Here is a 22254-nt window from a genome sequence, read left to right on the forward strand (position 1 = left end):
GAGGAATCTTCTTTGCTTGAAAGAATTCGATAGCCATCTACTAAGATTATAGTCATTCAATAAATTGTAAAGGCCAGCCATGAGGGCTGGGCTTGGAAATCAAAAACATAGCACGGAGCTTTCATGTGCTGGGGAATCATAGACTGAGAATTAGAATACAAGTAGAGAAATCATCGGTAGGCGTTAAATGGCCTATATCATCTAGATGTATGCCAGGCACAACCGGGCATCACCAAAATTGGGAAAGAAGAAAATATAGATCAAACCCTTGCAGCACGAGTCGTCTTATCATAGAAGTCCAACGTCATAGCCGCGAGAAAGCAAGGGATATCTTTTCTTTCTTGCACCCAGAATTTCAACATAGGTTTGATCTCCATAGCGAAGAGACTGTTGTTTCCTCCCGACAGCTTCATCGATCCATTCTCACCATCAAATAAGATGGAATTCTCTTCGCCATTACCCATACTACCTGGGCCCCGGGATTCGGACGAGGCATTAGCGTCACCATGTCGATATTCAGCAGACAGGTGAAACATGGATGTGACACGTACTCGGCCATTAGGAAGGATGTCGAGTTTGTAGCCAAGTAAAGAGGCAACTGCCTCCCTAAATTCAGTTGCTTTGGCAGAGTAGATTTCTCTTAAACGACGGACAAGCTTCTCCTTATCGGCGATGACACGCTCTCTTTCTTGGATTTCAAGTTTGAGACTTTCGAGTGTGCTAACAGGAACAACCTTCAATCCGGTATCACCTCCTAATTGAGCGTGTAGGTCCCGGTTCTCCGACTGGAGGGTCCTCAGAGTTGACATCTTGATTTTTTCCGCTTCGGCGGTGGGATTCTCTCGTAGTTCCAGGACTCGAGTTCGCGATTTGGCTTTGAGTGATTTAAGTTGGGATTTGGCAGCATCCAACTCTTTCTTAGCAAGGGCTGTGGCCTGTTCCGATTTGGAAAGGGCCTCTTGCAGTTTGCGATTCTTCCGCGTAAGAACTGCAAGTCGCTCACTCTCGGCCTCACTATCGGCCGGCGACAAGGGCCGCTTCGTTCCCCGTAGCTGGGCCTCCTCTTGGGGAGGTGCTTCTCGCTTGGACAATTCTTCGTGAACTTTGTGAAGCTCCTTGCGGTACTCGTCGACAAGCTGTTGTAATTGAGAAATCTGTGCGGCTTTCTGCTCATCAAACTGGCTTTGTTCGGCATTCATCGTGGTCTCTTCCTCGTCAAATGTCTTAAGCTGAGCACGAAGGTATTCAACCTCCTTGACTGCCAAAGCACGTTGTCTTTCCAGTCGAGCTCGAGCTCGAGCATCTGCACCTGCCGGGGCTGCTGTTGATGTGCTTCCTGCCGCGCGTGCAGCTTCCAATTCTTGTCGAAGTTTGGTCTTCTCGTCCTCCAAGGTTTTGATTGCTTCGTCTTTCTCCAAATGTTGCGCATTCGTAGTGCCAAGACGATCAAGAAAGGTCGCTTTTTCGATTCGCTCCGCAACGAGAGCTTTTACAACAGCCTCAGGTGAGTCAAATTCTGCAGGTTGATCATTTTCCTCCAGGAGGCTAGCCCATGATTGACGCTCATCTTCCAAAACTTGCTTTTGAATCTGAAGCGTGTCAATTTCTGTTTCCAAGCCTTTCATAAACTGCAGCTGATTCTCGAGGGATCTCTTCTGCTCCTCGACCACTTGCACGTTCTTCTGGACTTTGCGCAAATGTTGTAACTCAGCCCTTTGGTCTCGATTTGTTGATTCGAGTTCACGAAGGTGAGTGACTTGTTCAGTAAGCTCCCTCTTGAGCACCACAAGGGCCTCTCCGTCGCTTCCTTCTGCCTTCAGGCGTATATTCTCGGATTCAAGGTTTGCCACTTCCGCCTCTCGCTGCGTTAATCGTTCTTGAGTTGCTTGCTGGGAGGCATGAGCCTCATGAAAATCATTTTGCAGTTCCTCGATTGTTTTCTGCAGAGAAGCACGGACTGTTTCCAATTCGCTGATCTGGTATTTGAATTGTCGCTCCTGGTCCGAGGTCTGGGCTTGGGTTTCGGTGAGCTCTTCTTGGGTCATTTGCTTTTCGTCTTGAAGGTTTCTGATCTTTCGCTCCAGGGCCGCCTTATCAGTCAAAGCTTGCTCCTGTGTATCTTTCAATTCCTTCGTCATAGTCTCGACTTTATGGGCGGCACGATTGCTGGCAGATTCTGCAGCCTGTAAATATAATTTTCAGTTAGACAAATCAGATAACACAAAATAAGACCTTGGCCTCGAATCTGATCAGATGCCTACCTGTGCCTTCTTGAAATCACCATCTGCTTTCAACTGCAGATCCCGCGACTCCTTCTCAAAGCGGAGAGTCTGCAAGTCTCGTTCCTGTCTAATGTTTTCCAACTCATATCGGAGGGTGCTAACTTGCACGCGCAATTCGTCCTTTTCCACATCTGCATATACGAGTTGGTTTTCTTTGTTTGTCGTTCCCGGGGAGGCATATCTTACCATGTGATGGTTGCGAAGGCGGGGGCGGGTGTACGGAGCGAATCGAATGTTGCAGCACACTTCGTCGTGAGCCCGCTGGACCGGTTGGGGTGGAAGGTGAACCAAAGCCAGCAATTAGCTGTGATGGGGGGCGCGTGTTCTCGTCGGACTCCATGTTTGCCCTAGAAGAGAAACAGTTAGTTATGACCCCAAAGTTCCAATGTTAACTTTAAAAGAACAACATACCTGGTTCTCCGGTGCAGAGAATTAAGCGCACCTCACAGCCCAATTCAATTCAAAAACACTCCGTAACAAGAGCTTCTGAGTCTTGCCGTTCAAATGTCAAGATGGGGTTCAAAGTGAGTCGCGCGCAGGACAACTGTTTGGGTCTTAGTCAGCCGCCCAGAGCTACCGGATGGGGTTTAGCGTCAAAATTTTAAAGAAATTATTTCGAGTTGAATTTCTTCCTGGCACACACCAACCAAAACTTCTCCACCAAACCAACCTCACGACTTTCTCATAAAATCGACACAATGGGCAAGGACAAGGTCGAAAAGAAGGAGAAGCGCGCTGAGAAGAAGGAAAAGCGCTCCGAGAAGGACGGTGTGGCCAAGCCCAAGAAGGAAAAGAAGGATAAGAAGGACAAGACCGTTCTCGCCGATGCTGTTGAGAAGGAGATCGCCGCTCAGAATTCTGCCAACGATGATGTTGAGGCTGATGTTGACGTCGAGATGGCTATTGACCGCCCCGTCGGTGCTCTCGTGCCTTTCGCCAACCCATTGGTTGAGGACAAGCAGGCCAAGAAGGTGCTCAAGAGTGTGAAGAAGGGTAAGTCATATCGCAATACCTAATGCTGCCCCTCATTCTTTTTCATCCTATTCTCTCTTCTTATGCGGTGCTACTGAGATGTCCACTGCCTTGTGCATGATAAGCTGTTCATTGCTGCGTCGGAATGAAAATTGTGCTCAGCATGCCATGTGCCGATTTTCCATCCCCCCTCCATCACATACACCAAATTCGAATCATTTGTCGCTAACATACTTCCTTCTCATTTAGCTGCCGTTAACAAGTCGCTCAAGCGCGGTGTCAAGGAAGTCGTCAAGGCCCTCCGCAAGTCCCCCATTCCCGCTGCCAACGCTACCATCGAGGTTCCCAGCGGTGTTGTCATTCTCGCTGCCGACATCTCCCCCATGGACGTCATCTCCCACATCCCCGTTCTGTGCGAAGACCATGGCATTCCCTACGTCTTCGTTACCTCTCGCGCCGAGCTCGGTGCCTCTGCAGCCACCAAGCGCCCAACCAGTGTCGTCATGGTGACCCCCAAGGCTGGCAAGAAGGGCAAGAAGGACCTTGAGGCCGAGACCGATGGCGAGGACTTCACCAAGACCTTCGAGGAGCTTGCCAAGCTCGCCGAAAAGGAGAACAAGAAGGTTTCCGCTTAAGCGCGTTCCTTAAAATCTTTTCCTAGTATTTTTCCACTAGTCTCGCTTGCAGGTGGAGTTCTCTTATTGTACAGGTTTATGTTATTATCTGATAGGACCGTGCATGTCTTTGGGGGTCCGGCCTTTGGGTTTATTTTGTTTCTATCTTTTGCTCTACTGCAGCTCGGCGTTTTCTTCAACGGTGTATGAAAAAGGCAGGAAAAGAATTTCAATGGAAATCACCCCATGCATAGATATCCAACCACTTTTTTCTCTTTACAGTTCATTTAAATATAGGACTTAAATGGGCCGTAGATGCAGCTCCTAAGATGGATCCCCATGTGTTCCGGCAGTTATACTCGTGCGCCGGTTTTCCAAATTTGAAAATCCAAGTGAATAAAGCAATCCCAAACATCTATTCCCAATTTCAAATATATGGCACATGCCGCATTCATCGAGGATCAATAGAAAAACCCCGTGGGTCTGTATACAATTGATATCAGGGGGCCAAGAACCAACCTGGGAACTGTTCCGAGCGCGGGAAGAGAAAGCCTTGAACGCAAAGAACGACGCCAAACAGTATTTACACTAACAAACCAAATCCAAGTCCAATTCGAATTATAAATTCAAAATAAACATCTATGATGTGTAATAAATAAATAAAATTTTGAAAAAAACCAGGACAATATTTGAAGCTAAAGATGCATGAAATTTGTGAAGCATCAAGTCAATGGATCCCATGCTACTTACTAGCGTAGAGCCTCGACAGCCAACCTTGCATGAGACCCGAACTATCAACCATTGGCGTTTATCATTCCAACCCAATCAATCTGATCAATCCCTTCACCTCCTCAAACGCTTAATATTCCTTGGAAAATCGCAACAAGGGGCTCAATACCTGTGCTCCAGAATTCAAATGTGGCCAACCATCGACCATCTTATCAAGGAACACCGTCTGTTCCAGGGCCTCGGATTCGCTCATCGCCCTTACTAGAGGGTCCTTGTCGGTATCGTGCGCGGCACCTATGTTCCCAAGTGCCCTTGTGGGTCATTTTATGATTACATTCACCCTTTGCCCTGCTTTAGTGGGATCTTTAAGCAATGATACAGTACTATTAAAGGGAACTAGGACCTTTGGCAAACAGATTTCCCTTCGTCTGTCTACACATTAAGATATGTTATGCATTTAAACTACACACTAGTTTAGTTTTTCTTTATTGTGACCATTGGAAAACATCTTTCTTGTCCAACCCATACAATGCTCTCGTTTCGACCACTGTCCATATTCTTCATCGCGTTAATTCTGGCTTTTGTGCATAAAGCCACAGCTCATCCCATCCGAACATCGAAATGGATCAAAGCCTCCGAATTCAAAGATCATAAGGCGCGGGGCATCTGGAAGGTCTTTGAAAAAAGCAATGAACAAGCTTTGCCTCAATTCCCTGGGGCAAGGCCCACTCAGGTTAGTTATGGCACTAATTCTTTATCTAAAATTGTGGGCTGACAGAGTGGTTTATCAACATCTATAGATCAACCCCCAATCAAAGATCACTCGACAGGAATTAATCCATGAACATAAACCATCGGGTCGTCATTATAAACGTACTATTACCCCAGAAAAATCAATCGTCTCTGTCCTGGTACCCGAACCATCTACTCCGGTGCGCCTACGTCGACACTCGAATGCTCACCCTGAAAAGGACAGCCATAAATCTTCACAGGCCGGCGTCAATAAACCAAAACAATATGGTCAATTTTTGACTCGCCACAAAGCAGGTGGGAGCGTGTTGAAAGTGGAAGAGAATGAATATTCTTCTTCCGTTTCCTTGCAACCCTCTTCCGAACGTCGGATATATCTCTTGTCTTCAACCCGATTTTCAGTCCCTTTCTTGAATTTTGCTCATTTGTCATTTCCCCGATTTCCACTTCCGGGTGTTTTCACGATGGTCATGATGCTTTTGATATTTGTTTGGATTGCAATCTTAACAGTTGGCCTGGTTGAAGTGGGCGATTATCTATGGAATCGGCGGGGAGCTGCACAGTTGGAAATTGAAAGTGATAATAATTGCTTGGAGAATCATGATGAGGATTCGGGAAATAGACCTACGGAATTGGTGAAAGAACCTTTTCAGATTGTTGTCGTTCCTCGAGTTCCTAAGCATGAGCCCGATGCCATCCCAAACGAGGCTATCTCTACATAACTACAAGTGTATTTTATATCTTGGAAAGCGGGTCACAGTGATAGCTTTTGAAATTTCATAAGGAAACTAATGTACATAATGCTGAAAAATTCATCGTAATCCATCATTACTAAAGGCTCAGGCCAAACAAAGTTGAAAACGAAAAACGCTTGCTTGATCGAATATTCAAATCACGCTAGTGCGTCATACGGTAATGAATTAAGCGCGCTGGTCAGTCTGTAAAACATCGTAGGGAGTATTGGTGTTAAGAGTCTTCTGGTCAGGACGGCCAGCATCAGGTCCGCTCTCAGCGTTGGTTCGCTGGAATTTGTTGATAGCAGCACGACCAGGGTCCTGGTCAGAGCCAATCTCAGCCTCGAAGCTAGCATTCTTAGCGTCGTTGGAAGAGAAACCACCCTCACGGATATTCCGGCCATCAGGCTTAATTTGCTGGTAACCGTCGGTGACATCGGCGACGTAAGAAGGAGCTTGTCCAGCGTTGTACCGGCTGCTACCGCTGGCAGGGGCTTGGCTACCGGTGTTGATACCCATCTCCTTCTTGGTAGCGGTAGGGCCACCGGCGTAACCACTAATGTGAGTGCCTGGAAAGTTACCCTGGCCTCCAAGAGCCTCGGGATACTTCTGCTGGGCATCGCGGTCTTCGCGGAGACCACCGACCGGGGCAGAAGGGAGGGTTTCAGAGGCAGATCCGGGGTTCTTTAGCTGAGATGAGTAGCCCTGGGGTTGAGCACCGCGGTTCTCACTGAAAGCGCCGCCTCCGCGCACGGACTCGGCAGCGAGAGAGTCATTGGGGACAGGGCCTGAGGGCTCCTCAATGGGTTGTTGAAAGGCACGAGGGTCGGTGGTGACCTTGGTGCTGCGGGGACCGGAAGGGATGGGGTTGCCTTGAAGATCCATAGTGTTTGTATGTGGAATTGTTCGAAAGGAAAGATATTGATAGAAGGATTCGGCTTCTTTCTCTGGTGAGATTTTATTGAGAGATCGGGTTACTTAGAAAATGATTGTTGCAAGGTGAAATAGCTTCCAGCTATATATAATTTCGCCGAAGCATTGAAACAAAGACGGTACCGTACATGCTGCCTATGAGTGATGTCACACTTACGATAGCTTCCATCGCAGGAGAGCATACATTGTACAATATCCTGTAAGTCCAGTTCAATATTGATTAGTCACGTCAACCAGTTCTGTATGATCGAGATAGCGGTGGCGGACTGGGGCATTCGAGACATGGACGGTGGGTCGCTACATGTTCATCCATCCCAATTGGGATCCTTTCTGGAATTTCAGACTTGTTAGAGCGTTTATCAACCCACATGCTTATTTCATCATGGATTCATGATTTGTCGGGATCTCCAGTGGTTTCTTTGCGATGTAAACCGGGCAGAAATGATATCAGGTTGGAGATTTGACGTCAACCCAAACTGTGGCCGTACAAACGTTGCAAACACGACCTGCCATTTTGGGCACTTCCGAACTATGTTACTTCGCCGAGATTTCAGGTTGACAGATACGTACATCATTGATAGGTGTTTCATCTATGGGTATTCTCAAGGATTCTAGAACATTACGAATTCATCTCAGGTTTTTGCGAATTTCAAATTTAGTAGATATTCTCTATCATGGCCCAATGGGTATACATCGAGAGTTCACGGATAGTAGACTTCAAATTGAACCAGGAAAAAAAAAGTGGTAGGTACCAAGGGTCTGAAATCTAAAATCTAAAATCTAGCCGGAAATTTCGAATAGTGAATTTTACAGATTCTTTTACATATTATGAAGGGATTATTTGTTTTTAGAAGATGCTGTCGCTATGAAATTCATTCATCTAGTCCATGACTCCGTAACAACACTGAAATAGCTATCATACATTATGGATATCGTAGTCCGTGCAAGAATTAGTTGCGAGAAGTCGCATCCTTGGGAAGGCCTTCCAGACCCTCAACTGCCTGACGACCAGCGTTGCCAGGCCCGGTGTTCTTGTGTAGTTGGTTGCCGTCCACACGGACGCTGCTATCGGCAGTAGTGGTGCCCTCGAGGCCGCTGTTGGGGTCATAAGAGATGGGACCCGAAATACCACCGGAGCCAACGTTCACGGTGCGCTGATCGGCGGAGTTCCAGTCACTCTTGACAGGAGGGTCCTCGGGCAAAGGCAGGTTGGACTTGGCCTTGTCAATTTGCGCAGACTTGTCGGTGTTCTGGTCGATAACGGACTTAAATATTTGTTAGTAAAGGTTCCAATTTCCATGGAGACTTAAGTAATTCTCACCTTCATCTGCGAGACATCGGAATCGGAGGGGACAACACCGCCGTGCTTCTGGGCGACCTTAGATTCCTCCTTGCGGAGATCCTGGCGGGTGGTGTGGAAGGTAGCGTCGGACATTTTGTGTTCGAGTGGAAAAAGATAAAGAAGTCGTATTAATGTTCGTATAGACAGTGGAAGACGTTTTGTTGTAGAATATAGAGTTGTCTTAACAAAAATGGTTGATAGATATATAATTTTGTATGTAGACCTAGGTCGATTCTTATAGGCGGAAAGTGTAGTTGTGACGTTTGTATGAAATGACGACATGATGGAGCCCTTGCCATGGATACATAAAATCTCCACTGAAACAAGCATGGCACAGCTTAACACTACGGTATTTGATTCCGTTCTGACACATTCTTGGAGCTTTTACAGGGGTATATTCTTGTCGCTGTAGCTTGACTGCAAGTTTAACCTTTGGGAACTAGCGTCATGACATTGAGTGGCGAGACTTTGAGCGGATCCTATCTCGCTCACAACAGGAAATTGTGACTTCCTACTGTACTAGAATACTGACAAAATGGTCCAAATATGTCATGGACCCTTAATTATCGTCATAGTCTCCGCTTAATGGCATGCAACCAGATTGCAGTGAATATCGTGGCTTTTGCATGAAGTCAAGCTCCATGTCAAACCTCGATCGAGCCGCATGGATCACCTCGATTCAGTATGTATGAAGAAAATCTCTGATAATGGCTTGCTATTTTCTTCCTCTGTTTTCTCTGAAGTTTGAAATTCTTTCAATCTTTTTTAGACAATGCACATTACGTCGTTTGGCTGTTTCAAGGTGGTCTAGTCATGTAGACAAGGGCTGCATTGACTTTTATGAATGACTATGCATAATGATAGATATGAACAATAGAAAACAGGTTCTCATGTGATGTTTCCAAAGTGACGAACTAGACATCGCAAATTCTGGCTTCCAAGGTTACATAATTTAAGTTATTTAACAGTATTTGACCTCAAGTAGTCCATTGACCAGTTGACGAAGACGCAAATTTCGCGATATAGTGTTACCGCCTTCCGTGGTAAGATGGCAGAAAATGTTGCTTATCGGAGAATCGAGATGCAAGACAAGTCGAGCGACCATACGATCGCATTCGAGACTTGTTCCTTCGTTAGGCCGTTGCGATTGAGATTCCGCCAAAATGCCTCGAGATCCATTGATCGGATTAGTGGGCAAGGTCCGCAAATCAAGTCCCTCCCCATCGTGAGACCCCGCTAACCATGTGAGGGGCAGCCATCAAGTGGAAAATCCACAACCTTGAACAGTTTGACTGATGCGACATCCAAAGTCGGTATGTTTTCATGAACCGATGTCCAAAAGAACACGACTGACACGCTTTTTATTAACTAGGCAATTTCCCGTACGTTCACTAAACGCGATGAATCACATCCGCCTTATCGATGCGCTAACGGTTTACCCCCGCCAGTTTCACAACGATTGACCCCCAGCGCGCTATCGGATATCTACAAATCGAATGCCCCTGCCAGAGACATGGCGTTTCAGACAAATGCGCACCGAATTACGGTGGTTGTCATGAAGGACGCCGCTCTGTTCCCATCGAGTTGCTGGACGTAGCTGGACTTGTCCCAGGCGCACACCAGGGTCGAGGACTAGGAAACAAATTCTTGGATGATTTGCGACATGCGGATGCTTTAATTCACGTGGTCGACGTGAGTGGTACCACCGATGCAGAGGGCAAAGCTACACGCGGGTACGACCCTTCAGTGGATATCGAATGGCTACGATCCGAGATCGTGAGATGGGTGCTGGGCAACTTGATGGAGAAATGGTGAGCTTTGAACCAGGCGGGAGGATAAGACGATGGCAATACTAATTGATGAAATATAGGGGTTCGATTAAGCGACGACATATCGCAACAAGTTCGTGAAGCATCGTCTCTTGTGGAAGGACCAAAGAAAATGAATTGCTAACACCTTAGGCAGAGGGAAACCCCGTCGACACATTACAAGGCCAGTTCTCAGGTTACGGAAGTACCCCGAAAACTGTCGGTCGAGTCCTTGATACGCTTAACATGAAGGAGCCTTTGGAACTTTGGTCAGACGAAACTGTCAAGCTCGTGGTTGAGACTTTCATCGATGAGAAGTTCCCTACGGTCTTTGCGTTGAACAAGATTGACCACCCAGATGCCGATAAGGTATGTCAAGACAAGGAATGAATATGACTCAATATCTATACTGACTCAGACTAGAATGTCAGCAAGATCGCGAAAATGCAAGATCCACAGAGCATTGTGCTTTGTTCAGCGATATCAGAAGTCTTCCTACGGCGACTAGCTAAACAAGGGTACATCAAGTATGTTGAAGGTAGTGAGTTTGTAGATACCCGGGAGGATTTGATTGAGATGGGCGAGGAAGATGGAGGAGGTCTGAAAGAAATGGACGAAAAGTTGAAGACGTGAGTCAAACCATTGAAACCATGCCTTGAGCTCTGACTAACCACTTCCTATTAAGTCGAGTGGAAAACTTAAAAGACATGGTGTTATATCGATTTGGATCAACTGGTGTGGTTCAATGTCTTTCGCGAGCTGCAGAACTGCTGGGTCTGGTACCCATTTTCCCAGTGCGCAATGTCGCAACTTTCAACTCTGGAGCTGGAACAGCAGTTTTCCGTGATTGCGTTCTGGTCAACAAGTAAGCGTCCCTGATATAATATAACTGAAACCGCTAACAATTCACAGGAATAGTACAGTTGGAGACGTGGCCCGGAAAGTCATGGGCGATGTGCCGATTTCCTATATTGAAGGAGTTGGAGGCACTCGAGTAGCGGAGGAGGATATTGTTGCAGTGGGTAAACACGATGTAAGTTGATTTACAGCTCCACTACGCGATCATGATCCCGGACTAATAATATGCCAATTCAGATCTTATCATTCAAAGTGGGCCGATAAAACTAGCCACTTCCATGTACTGTCTCGTGGAGTAAAATTAGTAATGATAACGCCCTGCGACGACGCAATATCGAAGACTCCTTTCCAAACAAGTAGAATCCAACGCCACATTCCAGTTTATCAAACCCAACATTGGGCTAGCCAGATCGATATATCAATGTCCCTTCTGCAAGATAAGAGGTGGTCAATATCTGGAGCGTGAAGCGAATTGACTGGAGTCGATCATAGGTTCTTAATCATAGGTTCTTACCTGAGCTCGTTCATCATTCATTCCAATAATAGGCTCTGGAGCTGCTGGATGTTCCTGTTTCGCTTTTCTACCCTGCGCAACTCCACCTCTCTGTGTTGTTCCCTGCGACTTGGTTCTGTCTGCGATCCCTTCGTTGGTTTCTCTTTCCTTCATGCCAGCAGCCGCTGCATCAGCAGTAGGATCATGTGTATCTCCACTCTGGGATCGCTGGGTAGTATGGTCATCTGTCGAGGCTCCCTTCCACTTTTTCGTGATAGATTCATGTCGGACGCCACCCAAAACATACATAGCTGGCCGAGCTATCGGTTGCCTTGGTAGAATACCAGGCCGTTGGTGAGCAAGTATATTGCCTAGCTTCGTATTTGATAGTGGGGATTTCGTGAACATGGTGAATTTGCATGACAAGGGTACAAAGGAATATCTGGAATATTTTTGCCGCAATCCATGTTTTTATAGCATTAGTAACGGAGAACTTTGTATGGGGTAAACTCTATGACGTTATCATGATTCAGAACGGAGACCGGCTAAAGCTTCAACAAGTCGCGTGTAGGCTGCAGCTTTAGTGACAAGATGAAACGCATACCTTTCAGCCATATGCCTTTCAAGCATGCACGCATTGTACTATGTTACTCTCTGCATGAGTTTCTCATTATAAGCTGTTATTCAATCTATTAAAATCTTTCATCCATACCGGATTACTAAGCGCACGCACTTGAGTTCCCGCTGTTGGTTGAGGCTCGGAAGCGGACCATTTCGTGAGCTTCACGTTCAACTCAGAGAGGCAGTGGAAAATTGTGAAGCCGAGATCATTAATGGGGCAGGGAATAATACAATTCAGTAATACTGTTCAATTATATTCATTCTTATTGGGAATAATATTTGACCCCGCCCCCTCCTACCCAAGATTATCCATCGCTCCAACACCATGAAGCGCGAATATCTCCCTTTGGACTCATTGCCGGCGTGGCTGAAACTGAATGGCATTGTTACAAAAGATGTCGCTGTTCAGAAAGTAGGCTCTGATGAGTCGGACATCGATAAAGGCAATGCCATAGTCGCAACTGCGACCAGGTCAAATGATTGTCCTGTTGCCCCTCCACAAGTCCTCTTACAAATTCCTCGAGACTTGGTTTTGTCTCTTGAAACAGTTCAGGACTATTCCAAGTCTGATGCTGACCTCCGTGAGGTACTGCAGGCAGCGGGTGAATTTGGCAGGGTATGAATCCATATAATCCCAGCTTCAAATGGACAAATAAAACAGACTAACGAATGATAGACGATGAGAGGCTCGGTTTTGATATTTCTTCTTGTTCAAATTACGCACAACAATTTGCAAGGATCTCGAAAGATAGGGGTATCGAGCCCATGGTCAGAGTATATCAAGTTCCTACCGCCAACTTTCTCCCTTCCAACCTTATGGTCGGAAGAGGAGCAAGAGTTGTTAAGGGGAACTTCTCTTGGGACTGCTGTAGAAGCGAAAATGAACTCTCTTCAGAAAGAGTTTGATTTCCTTCGTCAGGCTACAGAGAATATATCCTGGTGTCAAGAGCGTTGGTGGAATGAGAGCTCAGGAGACTTGAGTTTCGAGGACTGGGTGTATGTCGACGCCGCTTATCGTTCCCGCATGTTAGATTTGCCTGGGAGTGGACATTCAATGGTGCCATGCATCGATATGGTCAATCATGTGGCAGGGTCAGCTACAAAAGCTCTATACGACGCAGACTCAGAAGGCAATGCAATTCTTCAGTTGCATCGGGACAAGACTCTCGAGGCGGGAGAGGAGGTTACTATATCGTAGGTCATCACTTTCGTTCATAGACGCCGAGTCGGCTCGAAGAAAATACTAACAGTATATGCTTTAGATATGGCGACCGAAAGTCAGCGTCGGAGATGATATTCTCCTATGGATTCCTGGACGATGATATGTTCGGTACGTCTCAGGTCATGCTGGATATTGAATTCCCAGAGGATGATCCTCTTGGCGTTGCAAAGAAAATCATTTGCAAAGATACCCCTGGGATTCGATTATCCGCATCTCAAGATCCATATAAACCCAGCCTAGTATCTTCTACTGGTTTCGGGGACATCACTTGGGATAGCCCACTTATGTGGTGGTCGAGCGTGAACGAAGAAGATGGGCTTGAGATTGGAGTTGCACAAACCAACGACGGAAGCCGAGAATTGGAAGCGAAGTGGAGAGGCGAGAAAGTCCAGTCACCTGCCCAACTTGCGGAAATCCTTGCCTCTGATCCCTTGGTAGAAGTTTTCCAACTTCGTGCTGTTGTTTTGGTACTTGAACGCTTAGAAACACAGTTGTCACTCCTTCATCAGGCAGACCAAATCTTGGAGAACTTCCGGGAGAGACCAGAACTTCTTATTAGGGCGTTCAGACCTGAGATTTTCTTTTTGGTTTGTCGATTACGAAAACTTGAGGCTGATTTGCTGCAAAGAGCTGTTGAGGATCTTTTGCAACAGGTGAGTAACTTTTTGACCGGGATTACACATTGAAAACCGCGAGGCTCCACTATAATGATCTGCGCTAATAGTCACCTTTAGAAAATCGAACTAATGAAGTCGGAAACTGTTGCAACCTTTCTCACTAGTCAGTCCCAATCGGAGGAGGCGGAGGACTTTTCATGATCTAGCTATGACTTAGATTGCTATCATCTAGTAAAAGAAAACTGACATTGCTCAAAGATGTAATTCTCCTCACAATACAGTAATCACGCAAACAAATAGACCCTGTAGGATGTTCCCTACTCTGGTATTTGCCTCTGAGCGGCACATACTCACTACGACGACGGGAACAACTGATATGTTTGAAACATGACATGTCGATGTCTGCTGCTTCGAAGACAGATCTTGAACTAGACCATGCGAGAAGACAATCAAGCAAGATGCGCAATCCAGAAAAGTCAGTCCGGGCCCATGACGTTGCTCACTCATTGATCTACTCGTTCTTAACTTCGAGTGGCTGGGATAGTGATCTACAAACTTGGGATCGACCAATTTCAATATTTCAGAAAACCATCAATTCGCCATGACCCCTTTTCTCCTGCTTGCGGACATGCTTCGTTACGAAGGAAGGTTTGATATATATCTGGGTTGTCAGTTTGAAGAGAACAGACCTTCAATTGGAGCGTTCACTGATCCTTGGTTCTCGTGTATAGATCTAGAGCCCGGCATTGTGTGTCGGCATAGTTAGTTATTCGACGGATTTAGTAATGCAGCTAGAGAATATGAATTGATTATGAGCAAGACCCACCCTTTCTGATGGGTTCATTAAACTCGTTTTACGGGGTTCCGAAGCCCCAAGAATGATCGGCTGCAACGTGGGTCAAGTGGGTCGCACAGTCCCACGGTTAACACGCTTTTCTCGCGATTTGCTCGGTCAAAACTCGCAAATGCCTAGCTCCTCCACGATAATCATGCCGTACCTTGGGAGAATCTGGAGGAAGACCTGACCATTGGACACTTTTTGGATCGTGGCGGTACCGGTACATAATCGGGTACTAATTATTGGTTATTGTTTAATTTTGAGGCAAGTACATCAAGAAAAACCTCGGTATCTCCGCGGCAGATCCCCCCTCCCCTTCCACGCGTGCCTAACAAGGTCACAGCAGCTTACGCTGAGCGACTGTAAACTTTGTTCTAGGCGTGGGGCTAGTCGCCGAATTTCGGAAGTGGAGTTGATAGTCTATTGGCGTGTGCAGACACATACGAAACGGTTCCGACTGCTTTGAGATGCGGAGGTCCGCCCACCGGATCACCAGTTGTCCCCTTTTTGAAACTTTAGAAGCAAGAACCAATGAGCCGAATAAGGATCGACCGATCGTGGAGTGTTGGTGTCATAAAGACGTACTTGCTACTTCGGCACCCAACCCCATAGTTACAGATGATGCGGTTCCGGGGAACTGTGGAGTCCGGGGACTCTCAGCGGCCGCAATAACCTACCGAATTCATGAAAAACCCAAGATGATGAGTTAGTTTTCATAGAAAGGTAGAAAACTATGTACCTCTGATAGCATGTATTTTATTTGGAAGTATACACCCCATAGAGATTATGCGAGTAGGTGACATGATCTGCATATGCCTCGCATCTGGCCTCAAGTATTGTATTCGGGAAGTACAGGACCCTTGAAACCGACCTGCAGCGAAAATACGAGAAGGGGCGATTTTAACCTTTTTCTGCTCCAATACACTGGATTTTTCAATTTAATACATACAAACCGCCGTACACTGAACTTTGGAATTATCACGGTGTAATTGGTTCAAATCGATGGTCAGCGTCTCCGGTGGGCCCCACTGTAGATGACTCAGCATTATCGTCTTCCCCCTCCCCCAAATTATCTCCCCCAAGTTATCCCGGCGATCATCTTTCTCTTGTGAACCTCTCGAAAAAGGCCTCACACATCTAATTTGAAAAGCACGAGACCACACCTTTGCGACTCTTTTCCCAATATAGACCCTGGAGTTTCCCTACAAATAACCGACAAAGCTGGTTTATCCGCTGCCGTCGATACCAAGATGCCTGGCATTCTGCCTATGAAAGTGATTAAGGTCGGTGGGACTGGCGTACAAAGTCGGATCGCCCAGGCCTGCGACCGATGCCGAAGCAAGAAAATCCGCTGCGACGGCGTTCGACCATGTTGTTCACAATGCGCCAACGTTGGGTTTGAATGTAAAACTAGCGACAAACTGAGTCGGCGCGCATTTCCTCGGGGGTATACGGAGTCCCTGGAGGAGCGAGTACGAGCCTTGGAATCAGAGGTCAGAGACTTGAAGGACCTATTAGACGAGAAGGATGAGAAAATCGATGTCTTGTCCCGTATACACTCATTCTCGCCATCTTCGCAGCGCGCGGCGTCGATTCAACCGCCATCTACAACCAAATCTCCTGCGCCCGACTCAGAGGGTGTCATTCATGTGAAACGGCTGTCTAATAAATCTTCTTCTGTGAAATCTTCTGGGAAGTCTTCTGGGAACCCATATACCTCTCTATCCAGCACCAAGGGCTTTACTGGTACGTTTGCCATTTTACTGCAGCTAGAAGATAATCTAACAACTGATTAGGTGCTCTTACCGACACACTGATCAACCAGGGAAGATCAACAACAGATATACCCACAACAGAACTCACCAAGCTACCGGCTCCTGTTTCTCGTGGGATGCTCAACCAGCCTATGAAGACGCCACCCCGTCTGGTTTCTGATCAACTCATCAATATTTTCTTCCAAGAATGGGCATCTTTATACCCTGTCGTACATCGTCCGACCATATTGAAGGCATATGAATCATACCTCAATAGCTCCGACTCCTTGAAGACTGACGCCCACATGATGGCTCAATTGAATTTAATTTTTGGAATTGCCGCCCTCGCCTCGAATGTGAGTTTTGCATCCTCCAACTTTCTTCACACCGAATGATTCACTGACTATTTTGGTAGTCGAGAACTAATCAGGATCCCACTTTCTTTGAGGAGAACTGGACCAGTTTCTTGGACTCATTTTCCTGTGAAACGTCAGTGGAAAGTCTACAATGCTTCGTTCTTGCTCAGATATACTGCATGACCAAGGGTGACTACCGTAGTCTTCTTCGATATCGTGCTCTTTCTGTGGACATCTGCCATCAACTGGACCTTCATCAAACCCCGGACAGCCAGAGCAACCCATTGGAAGAAGAAACAAGCAAGAAGGTATTCTGGTGTCAGTATGTGATGGACCGTTTCGCGTCTGCCCTAACTGGAATGCCTGTTCTTCTACACGAGGCCGATATTCAGATCGACTATCCTGTTGATGTGGATGACGAGAATGTGACTGAGACGGGATTTTTGCCCACGCTTCCCGGCGAGTCTACTCGCATTTCAAGCGCTCTTGCACTCTTCAGAGCCTCCCGTATCTTGAATAAAGCCATGGAGGACCTTTACCCTTCAAAATTCGACTATGATATCTACGTGTCAAAGATGCGCATTGTCACAGAACAGTTAACAGAATGGCTGCATTCGTTGCCTCCTCATCTTCGTCTTGCATTTTCCCAAGACAAACCTAGCACGAATGTCACAAGCAGCCGATCACCTCTTCTAGTGAGTCATTCCATGCGCAGGACATTTTACTCCAAAAATACTAACACTCTTTCCACTAGTCTCTTGTATACTACTTCATCCGCTCCATGATTCACCGCCCTGCTGTTTGCTTTGCCGACGATAATTTGCGTTCTCAATCAATTTTAGCATTATCTGACTCTGCCAAACATATTCTTCAAATTCTCGAGCTGCTTGATGAGCGACGACTTTGTCTCTCCTTCAGTCTTAACCGCCAAGAATTGGTATTCTTATCTGGCCTGGGCCTACTGTGGCAGACTCTCGGTCTAAAACGTGACAGCAAATTGGCGAAGGAGAGTCAGAAGTTACTTGCTACTGTTACCGAGCAACTTCAATCGGAGTCAACTGCCGCAGCGGCCCAGTTTGGTCGCCTTTCTAGCCTCCTTCTTCCTTCTGACAGGCCATACCAGAAAACCAAGCACTCGCCAAATCAACCCAACGAGATGGCCGCTCCATCTCAAATGCCATCCAAATCTCCGAAGGGACCACTGCAGTCATTGAAGTCTCGCCTTGCATCCAGTATTGGCCGAGATCAAGCCTCAAAACAAGCATCACCCTCTCGCCGTAATACGATCTCTGGGTCTACGCCCCCATTTGCATCCCAAAACCTTCGTTCTCCAAGCTGGAGTAGCCTACCTCCCGCGCACGCAGATCATATGACGAGCTCACAGTACCCGACAGCCAGACATTCTTTGGATCTCTCATCAGACCCCCGAATGGTTCCCTCATCTATGACAGATGACTATCCTCGCGCTCTATCCTGCTCTAATCCCTCTGACGCAACCCACGGGGGTGCGATCACGATGGCCGACTGGGAGTACGTCCTCACAGACATGGATAGAGGCTTCTCGAATATTTTCACCGGTATATATGGCGGCAAAGAATGCGGCGAAGACCCCGGTCCGTTTGCATCGATCACAGCCGAGTATAACCAGAAGCCAGAAGATGGAAATCTTGCTATTCCGCCTGCATCCGACTTGCACGATTTTTCTCCTGAGTCATGGTCTGCTAGCAGTGGCGACTTTGCTCACAAGCCGGAGCATACTGCACAAAGCGTACTGAGTTATTCCGGTGAAAGCATGCAAAGCAGCGAGGACAACCTACAATCTCTCGCGGATGCCTCTGCACACCCGGATGATTTGGGCTTCTTCGATCCATTTCAGAGTCTCCCTGGACCAATGGATGGAGAAATCGATGAATTTGCATTAGTCAACGGCTGGAACCAACGACTTGCTGTTTGAGGATCTCTTTCTCCTGGAAATTTTTGATATTTTATTCACATTTATTGTTCATATTTCATTGTCGGCTTAGACCAATATTGGTGTTCCATGATCACGATGATACCTTGGGCGGCGTTTCTTTGTCAATTTTGGTCTTGGTGTTTACATTCTACTTCGATATTTGGATATATGTCTCTTCTAATTGGTATATTTTATGCTTTTTGTAAGGAATGCAAATTTTTTACACATACTCATCAGTTTGCTTTTTTCAACGTCGTTTCGAAATGCCGGCCCTTGCCAAGGCTTTTCAGCAACGAACATTCTGAGACGCAGTTGATCTACCGAAATGTAGAAGCCACCTAGGTACTGATTTTCTCGAACATCTCTTGGCGTGCCTTTCCTGGATTAATGCTCAGAACTTGCCGCTCTGCCGACCGCCAGGAAATCATTGAAATGCCTCGTTTTGGGGGCGGAAAGAGGTTGTTTGTCTGCTTTATGATCTTCGCCTCGGTGGGCCACTTCTCTCTCGGTCGAAACCAGCCAGAGAGGACCAAGTCCGCTGGCGTGACGATGGTAGTACTCGCCTGTCTTTTTGTTCTCGGCTTCGCCAGTACTTGGGGCCCAATGGTATGGACTATGCGGCTCAGTAAGTCCGAGCCTGTACTGAAATGTACTCAGTCCGTAGGATTCTGAGCGCCTCCATTAGAGCAGCAGGGTCTAGCATAGGAAATATCCACCTGGCAGAAAAAATATGCTACGTATAACTACCCTAGGCAACTCGGCCGGGCATGTTGGCTCGGGAGTGCGTTAACGGGAGATGCTGGATAATGTATCCCGACAACCCACGAAAGGGAACAAATGATGATCCGAACCATCCGAACTCCGACCGAACCACTAGTCTTGGCTGAGCATAGAACCCAAGCGTTCGAAGCCGCTGCCACTGATATCATCATTTCAATCCCAATCGACCTGCCTGTTCTGAACTTCACGTTTTTGGCTTCGTTGGGCAGATTATTCGCCACACAGAGCATGTCACGAGGTCGCAAAATGGTTAGGATTGTCTTGCCACGGCTCTTGTCTCGTGGCCATGGAGTCTAGGTTCTCGAAAAGCTGGATTCCATGACTCGGGATCCCCGGATGTGCTAATCAACGAATGAAAACCCATGCCCCACTTCCCCAGATTCTCAAGTTTTTGGCAGCTATGCTCATCAGCAGTGGTGGGAGTCTACTTGGGTACCTAAATGAACGAGTCATCGTTTCCCGATTTGTCTATTTGTCCGGCTCCCAAGAAAACCAAGAGCTATATGGTCATATGTTGCAATGCCTAGCCTTGGCCTCTGGAAGGGGAGGAGGGGATAGGTATAAAAGGGCCCAATGCCGGGATTGGATATCTATTAGACTTAGCATAAAGAGACCCATATTCTGTGCAAAACTGCATTGCCACAATGTTCGACAAGATATTTCACAAACGTCACCAGGATGTCTACGCTGACAGTGAGCCCCCTAGGGAGTCAGTTTCCACTGTTGAACGAGAGAAAGGCCCTGGTGATGTTCTCGACACGCCTATTCCACTTTTCACGGTACGCTCCTTTGTGATGGGCATCTTTGTGTCCATGGGAGGGTTCCTCTTTGGATATGATACCGGTCAGATCTCGGGCTTTCTGGAAATGGATAATTTCCTGCAGCGCTATGGTGAGCCGAGTGGAAATGGAACCTATCATTTCAGTAATGTTAGATCCGGTCTTATTGTTGGCCTGGTAAGTCCTCGCAACGGAAAGTATTCTTAATATTCATTGGACGAGAGCACTTACATGTCCACAGCTATCTGTCGGTACCTTGATTGGAGCCTTAGTCGCAGCGCCCATTGCCGATCGCGTTGGACGGAAATGGTCTATCAGCGGCTGGTGCGTCATTCTCATGGTTGGAGTCACTGTTCAGATATCATCGCCATCTGGAAAATGGTACCAAATTGTGATTGGTCGATGGGTTACTGGGCTGGGTGTCGGTGCATTGTCCCTGCTTGTACCGATGTATCAAGCTGAGTCTGGACCAAGACATATTCGAGGATCCCTGGTTAGCACGTACCAGCTTTTCATTACACTCGGCATCTTCGTTGCCAACTGCATCAACTTCGGCACTGAAGCTCGCCAGGATACCGGGTCGTGGCGTATTCCCTTGGGAGTTACGTATATCTGGGCTTTGATCCTTGGTATCGGTATGACGTTCTTCCCCGAAAGTCCTCGATATGACTATCGTCACAACAAGGTCGAGACGGCTTTGAACAATCTCTCCAAGATATATGGCGTGCCTCGTAATCATCGCGCTCTCCAGATTGAGTTCGACGAAATCAAGCAAAAATACGAAGAGGAGGTTCGTAACGGCCAGGTTACCTGGGTACAACTCTTCAAAGCTCCAACTATGGGATATCGGGTTGCTGTCGGTGTTGCCCTTCAAGCTCTCCAGCAGCTGACAGGAGCCAACTACTTCTTCTACTATGGTACAACAGTGTTCAAGGGAGCGGGAATTCACAACAGCTATGTCACACAGATGATTCTCGGAGGAGTCAACTTCGGAACTACCTTCCTTGGACTATATCTGATCGAACACTACGGTCGAAGAAGGTCTCTTATCGCCGGTGCGCTATGGATGTTTGTCTGCTTTATGATCTTCGCCTCGGTGGGCCACTTCTCTCTCGATCGAGACCATCCAGAGAATACCAAGTCCGCTGGCGTGGCGATGGTAGTATTCGCCTGTCTTTTTATTCTCGGCTTCGCCAGTACTTGGGGCCCTATGGTATGGACTATCGTCGCAGAGTTATATCCTTCGCAATATCGTGCTCGTGGAATGTCTCTCGCAACAGCCTCTAATTGGCTTTGGAACTTTCTTTTGGCCTTTTTTACGCCTTTTATCACGAGTGCAATTGATTTCAGATACGGCTATGTCTTTGCAGGCTGTCTTTTCCTTGCGGCGGGTCTTGTCTATTTTGCTGTTATCGAGGGTCAAGGCCGGACTCTGGAAGAGATTGATACTATGTATCTTATGAAAGTGAAGCCGTGGCATAGCTCCAAGTTTCAGTTCCCAGCTGACCCAGGTGTCATTCGTGGGTCTTTCGACAAAGGCGAAGGAGCAGCTGGAGCTTCGTCTCATATTCCAGATCCCACTACTGAGTTGCAGGAAGATGGACATGTTGCTCCAGAACCCCGCACGAGTTCTTAATGGGATGCTACGAATACTCAACTTATCTAGTGGTTTAGGTTAAATCTGTCGTTTCTTCCTGATTTGACTCATGAAACTGTTATATTTTAATGGCTGACGGTCTGTCTTTTGCAATTTCGACAGAAGTCTTCTTGAAATTCAATGACCGAATCTCATAGCATAAGTGATCTCATGATATAGGT

The 22254-nt window shown here is 46.9% G+C and overlaps 10 protein-coding genes across 10 annotated transcripts; 6 read left to right on the forward strand and 4 right to left on the reverse strand.

The window, feature by feature from the left end:
* Positions 1-260: 260 nt before the first annotated feature.
* On the reverse strand, positions 261-2622 carry N7478_000488 (coiled-coil domain-containing protein MAD1; the record flags this gene model as incomplete). The annotated part of the gene is made up of 3 exons (XM_056916703.1): positions 261-2183; positions 2262-2413; positions 2469-2622. 3 exons carry the CDS (start codon positions 2620-2622, stop codon positions 261-263), a joined length of 2229 nt encoding a protein of 742 aa, XP_056784583.1.
* A 358-nt stretch (positions 2623-2980) lies between these two features.
* On the forward strand, positions 2981-3889 carry N7478_000489 (uncharacterized protein; the record flags this gene model as incomplete). The annotated part of the gene is made up of 2 exons (XM_056916704.1): positions 2981-3275; positions 3504-3889. 2 exons carry the CDS (start codon positions 2981-2983, stop codon positions 3887-3889), a joined length of 681 nt encoding a protein of 226 aa, XP_056784584.1.
* A 1237-nt stretch (positions 3890-5126) lies between these two features.
* N7478_000490 (uncharacterized protein) lies at positions 5127-6069 on the forward strand (the record flags this gene model as incomplete). Its single annotated transcript, XM_056916705.1, has 2 exons — positions 5127-5330; positions 5398-6069. 2 exons carry the CDS (start codon positions 5127-5129, stop codon positions 6067-6069), a joined length of 876 nt encoding a protein of 291 aa, XP_056784585.1.
* A 198-nt stretch (positions 6070-6267) lies between these two features.
* Positions 6268-6966, reverse strand: N7478_000491 (uncharacterized protein; the record flags this gene model as incomplete). The annotated part of the gene is made up of 1 exon (XM_056916706.1): positions 6268-6966. The coding sequence occupies one exon, from the start codon at positions 6964-6966 to the stop codon at positions 6268-6270; it is 699 nt and encodes a 232-aa protein (XP_056784586.1).
* A 998-nt stretch (positions 6967-7964) lies between these two features.
* On the reverse strand, positions 7965-8449 carry N7478_000492 (uncharacterized protein; the record flags this gene model as incomplete). The annotated part of the gene is made up of 2 exons (XM_056916707.1): positions 7965-8279; positions 8336-8449. 2 exons carry the CDS (start codon positions 8447-8449, stop codon positions 7965-7967), a joined length of 429 nt encoding a protein of 142 aa, XP_056784587.1.
* A 1070-nt stretch (positions 8450-9519) lies between these two features.
* On the forward strand, positions 9520-11286 carry N7478_000493 (Ygr210 GTPase family protein; the record flags this gene model as incomplete). The annotated part of the gene is made up of 10 exons (XM_056916708.1): positions 9520-9555; positions 9612-9669; positions 9729-9738; positions 9805-10167; positions 10227-10258; positions 10322-10533; positions 10588-10793; positions 10850-11029; positions 11077-11197; positions 11260-11286. The coding sequence occupies 10 exons, from the start codon at positions 9520-9522 to the stop codon at positions 11284-11286; spliced, it is 1245 nt and encodes a 414-aa protein (XP_056784588.1).
* Positions 11287-11440: 154 nt separating this feature from the next.
* N7478_000494 (uncharacterized protein) lies at positions 11441-11923 on the reverse strand (the record flags this gene model as incomplete). Its single annotated transcript, XM_056916709.1, has 2 exons — positions 11441-11452; positions 11537-11923. 2 exons carry the CDS (start codon positions 11921-11923, stop codon positions 11441-11443), a joined length of 399 nt encoding a protein of 132 aa, XP_056784589.1.
* A 517-nt stretch (positions 11924-12440) lies between these two features.
* Positions 12441-14176, forward strand: N7478_000495 (SET domain-containing protein; the record flags this gene model as incomplete). Its single annotated transcript, XM_056916710.1, has 4 exons — positions 12441-12752; positions 12813-13330; positions 13399-14011; positions 14093-14176. Coding segments are annotated over 4 exons (1527 nt in total), but the record flags the coding sequence as incomplete, so codon positions are not given.
* A 1887-nt stretch (positions 14177-16063) lies between these two features.
* Positions 16064-18877, forward strand: facB (C6 transcription factor FacB/Cat8; the record flags this gene model as incomplete). The annotated part of the gene is made up of 4 exons (XM_056916711.1): positions 16064-16559; positions 16610-16923; positions 16983-17618; positions 17678-18877. 4 exons carry the CDS (start codon positions 16064-16066, stop codon positions 18875-18877), a joined length of 2646 nt encoding a protein of 881 aa, XP_056784591.1.
* Positions 18878-20301: 1424 nt separating this feature from the next.
* N7478_000497 (sugar porter family MFS transporter) lies at positions 20302-22072 on the forward strand (the record flags this gene model as incomplete). The annotated part of the gene is made up of 2 exons (XM_056916712.1): positions 20302-20613; positions 20678-22072. 2 exons carry the CDS (start codon positions 20302-20304, stop codon positions 22070-22072), a joined length of 1707 nt encoding a protein of 568 aa, XP_056784592.1.
* Between the last annotated feature and the right edge of the window lie 182 nt (positions 22073-22254).

Source organism: Penicillium angulare (genome assembly GCF_028827245.1).
Source record: "Penicillium angulare strain IBT 27051 chromosome Unknown utg000001l_segment0_segment0, whole genome shotgun sequence".
In the NCBI taxonomy this organism is placed as follows: Eukaryota; Fungi; Ascomycota; class Eurotiomycetes; order Eurotiales; family Aspergillaceae; genus Penicillium; species Penicillium angulare.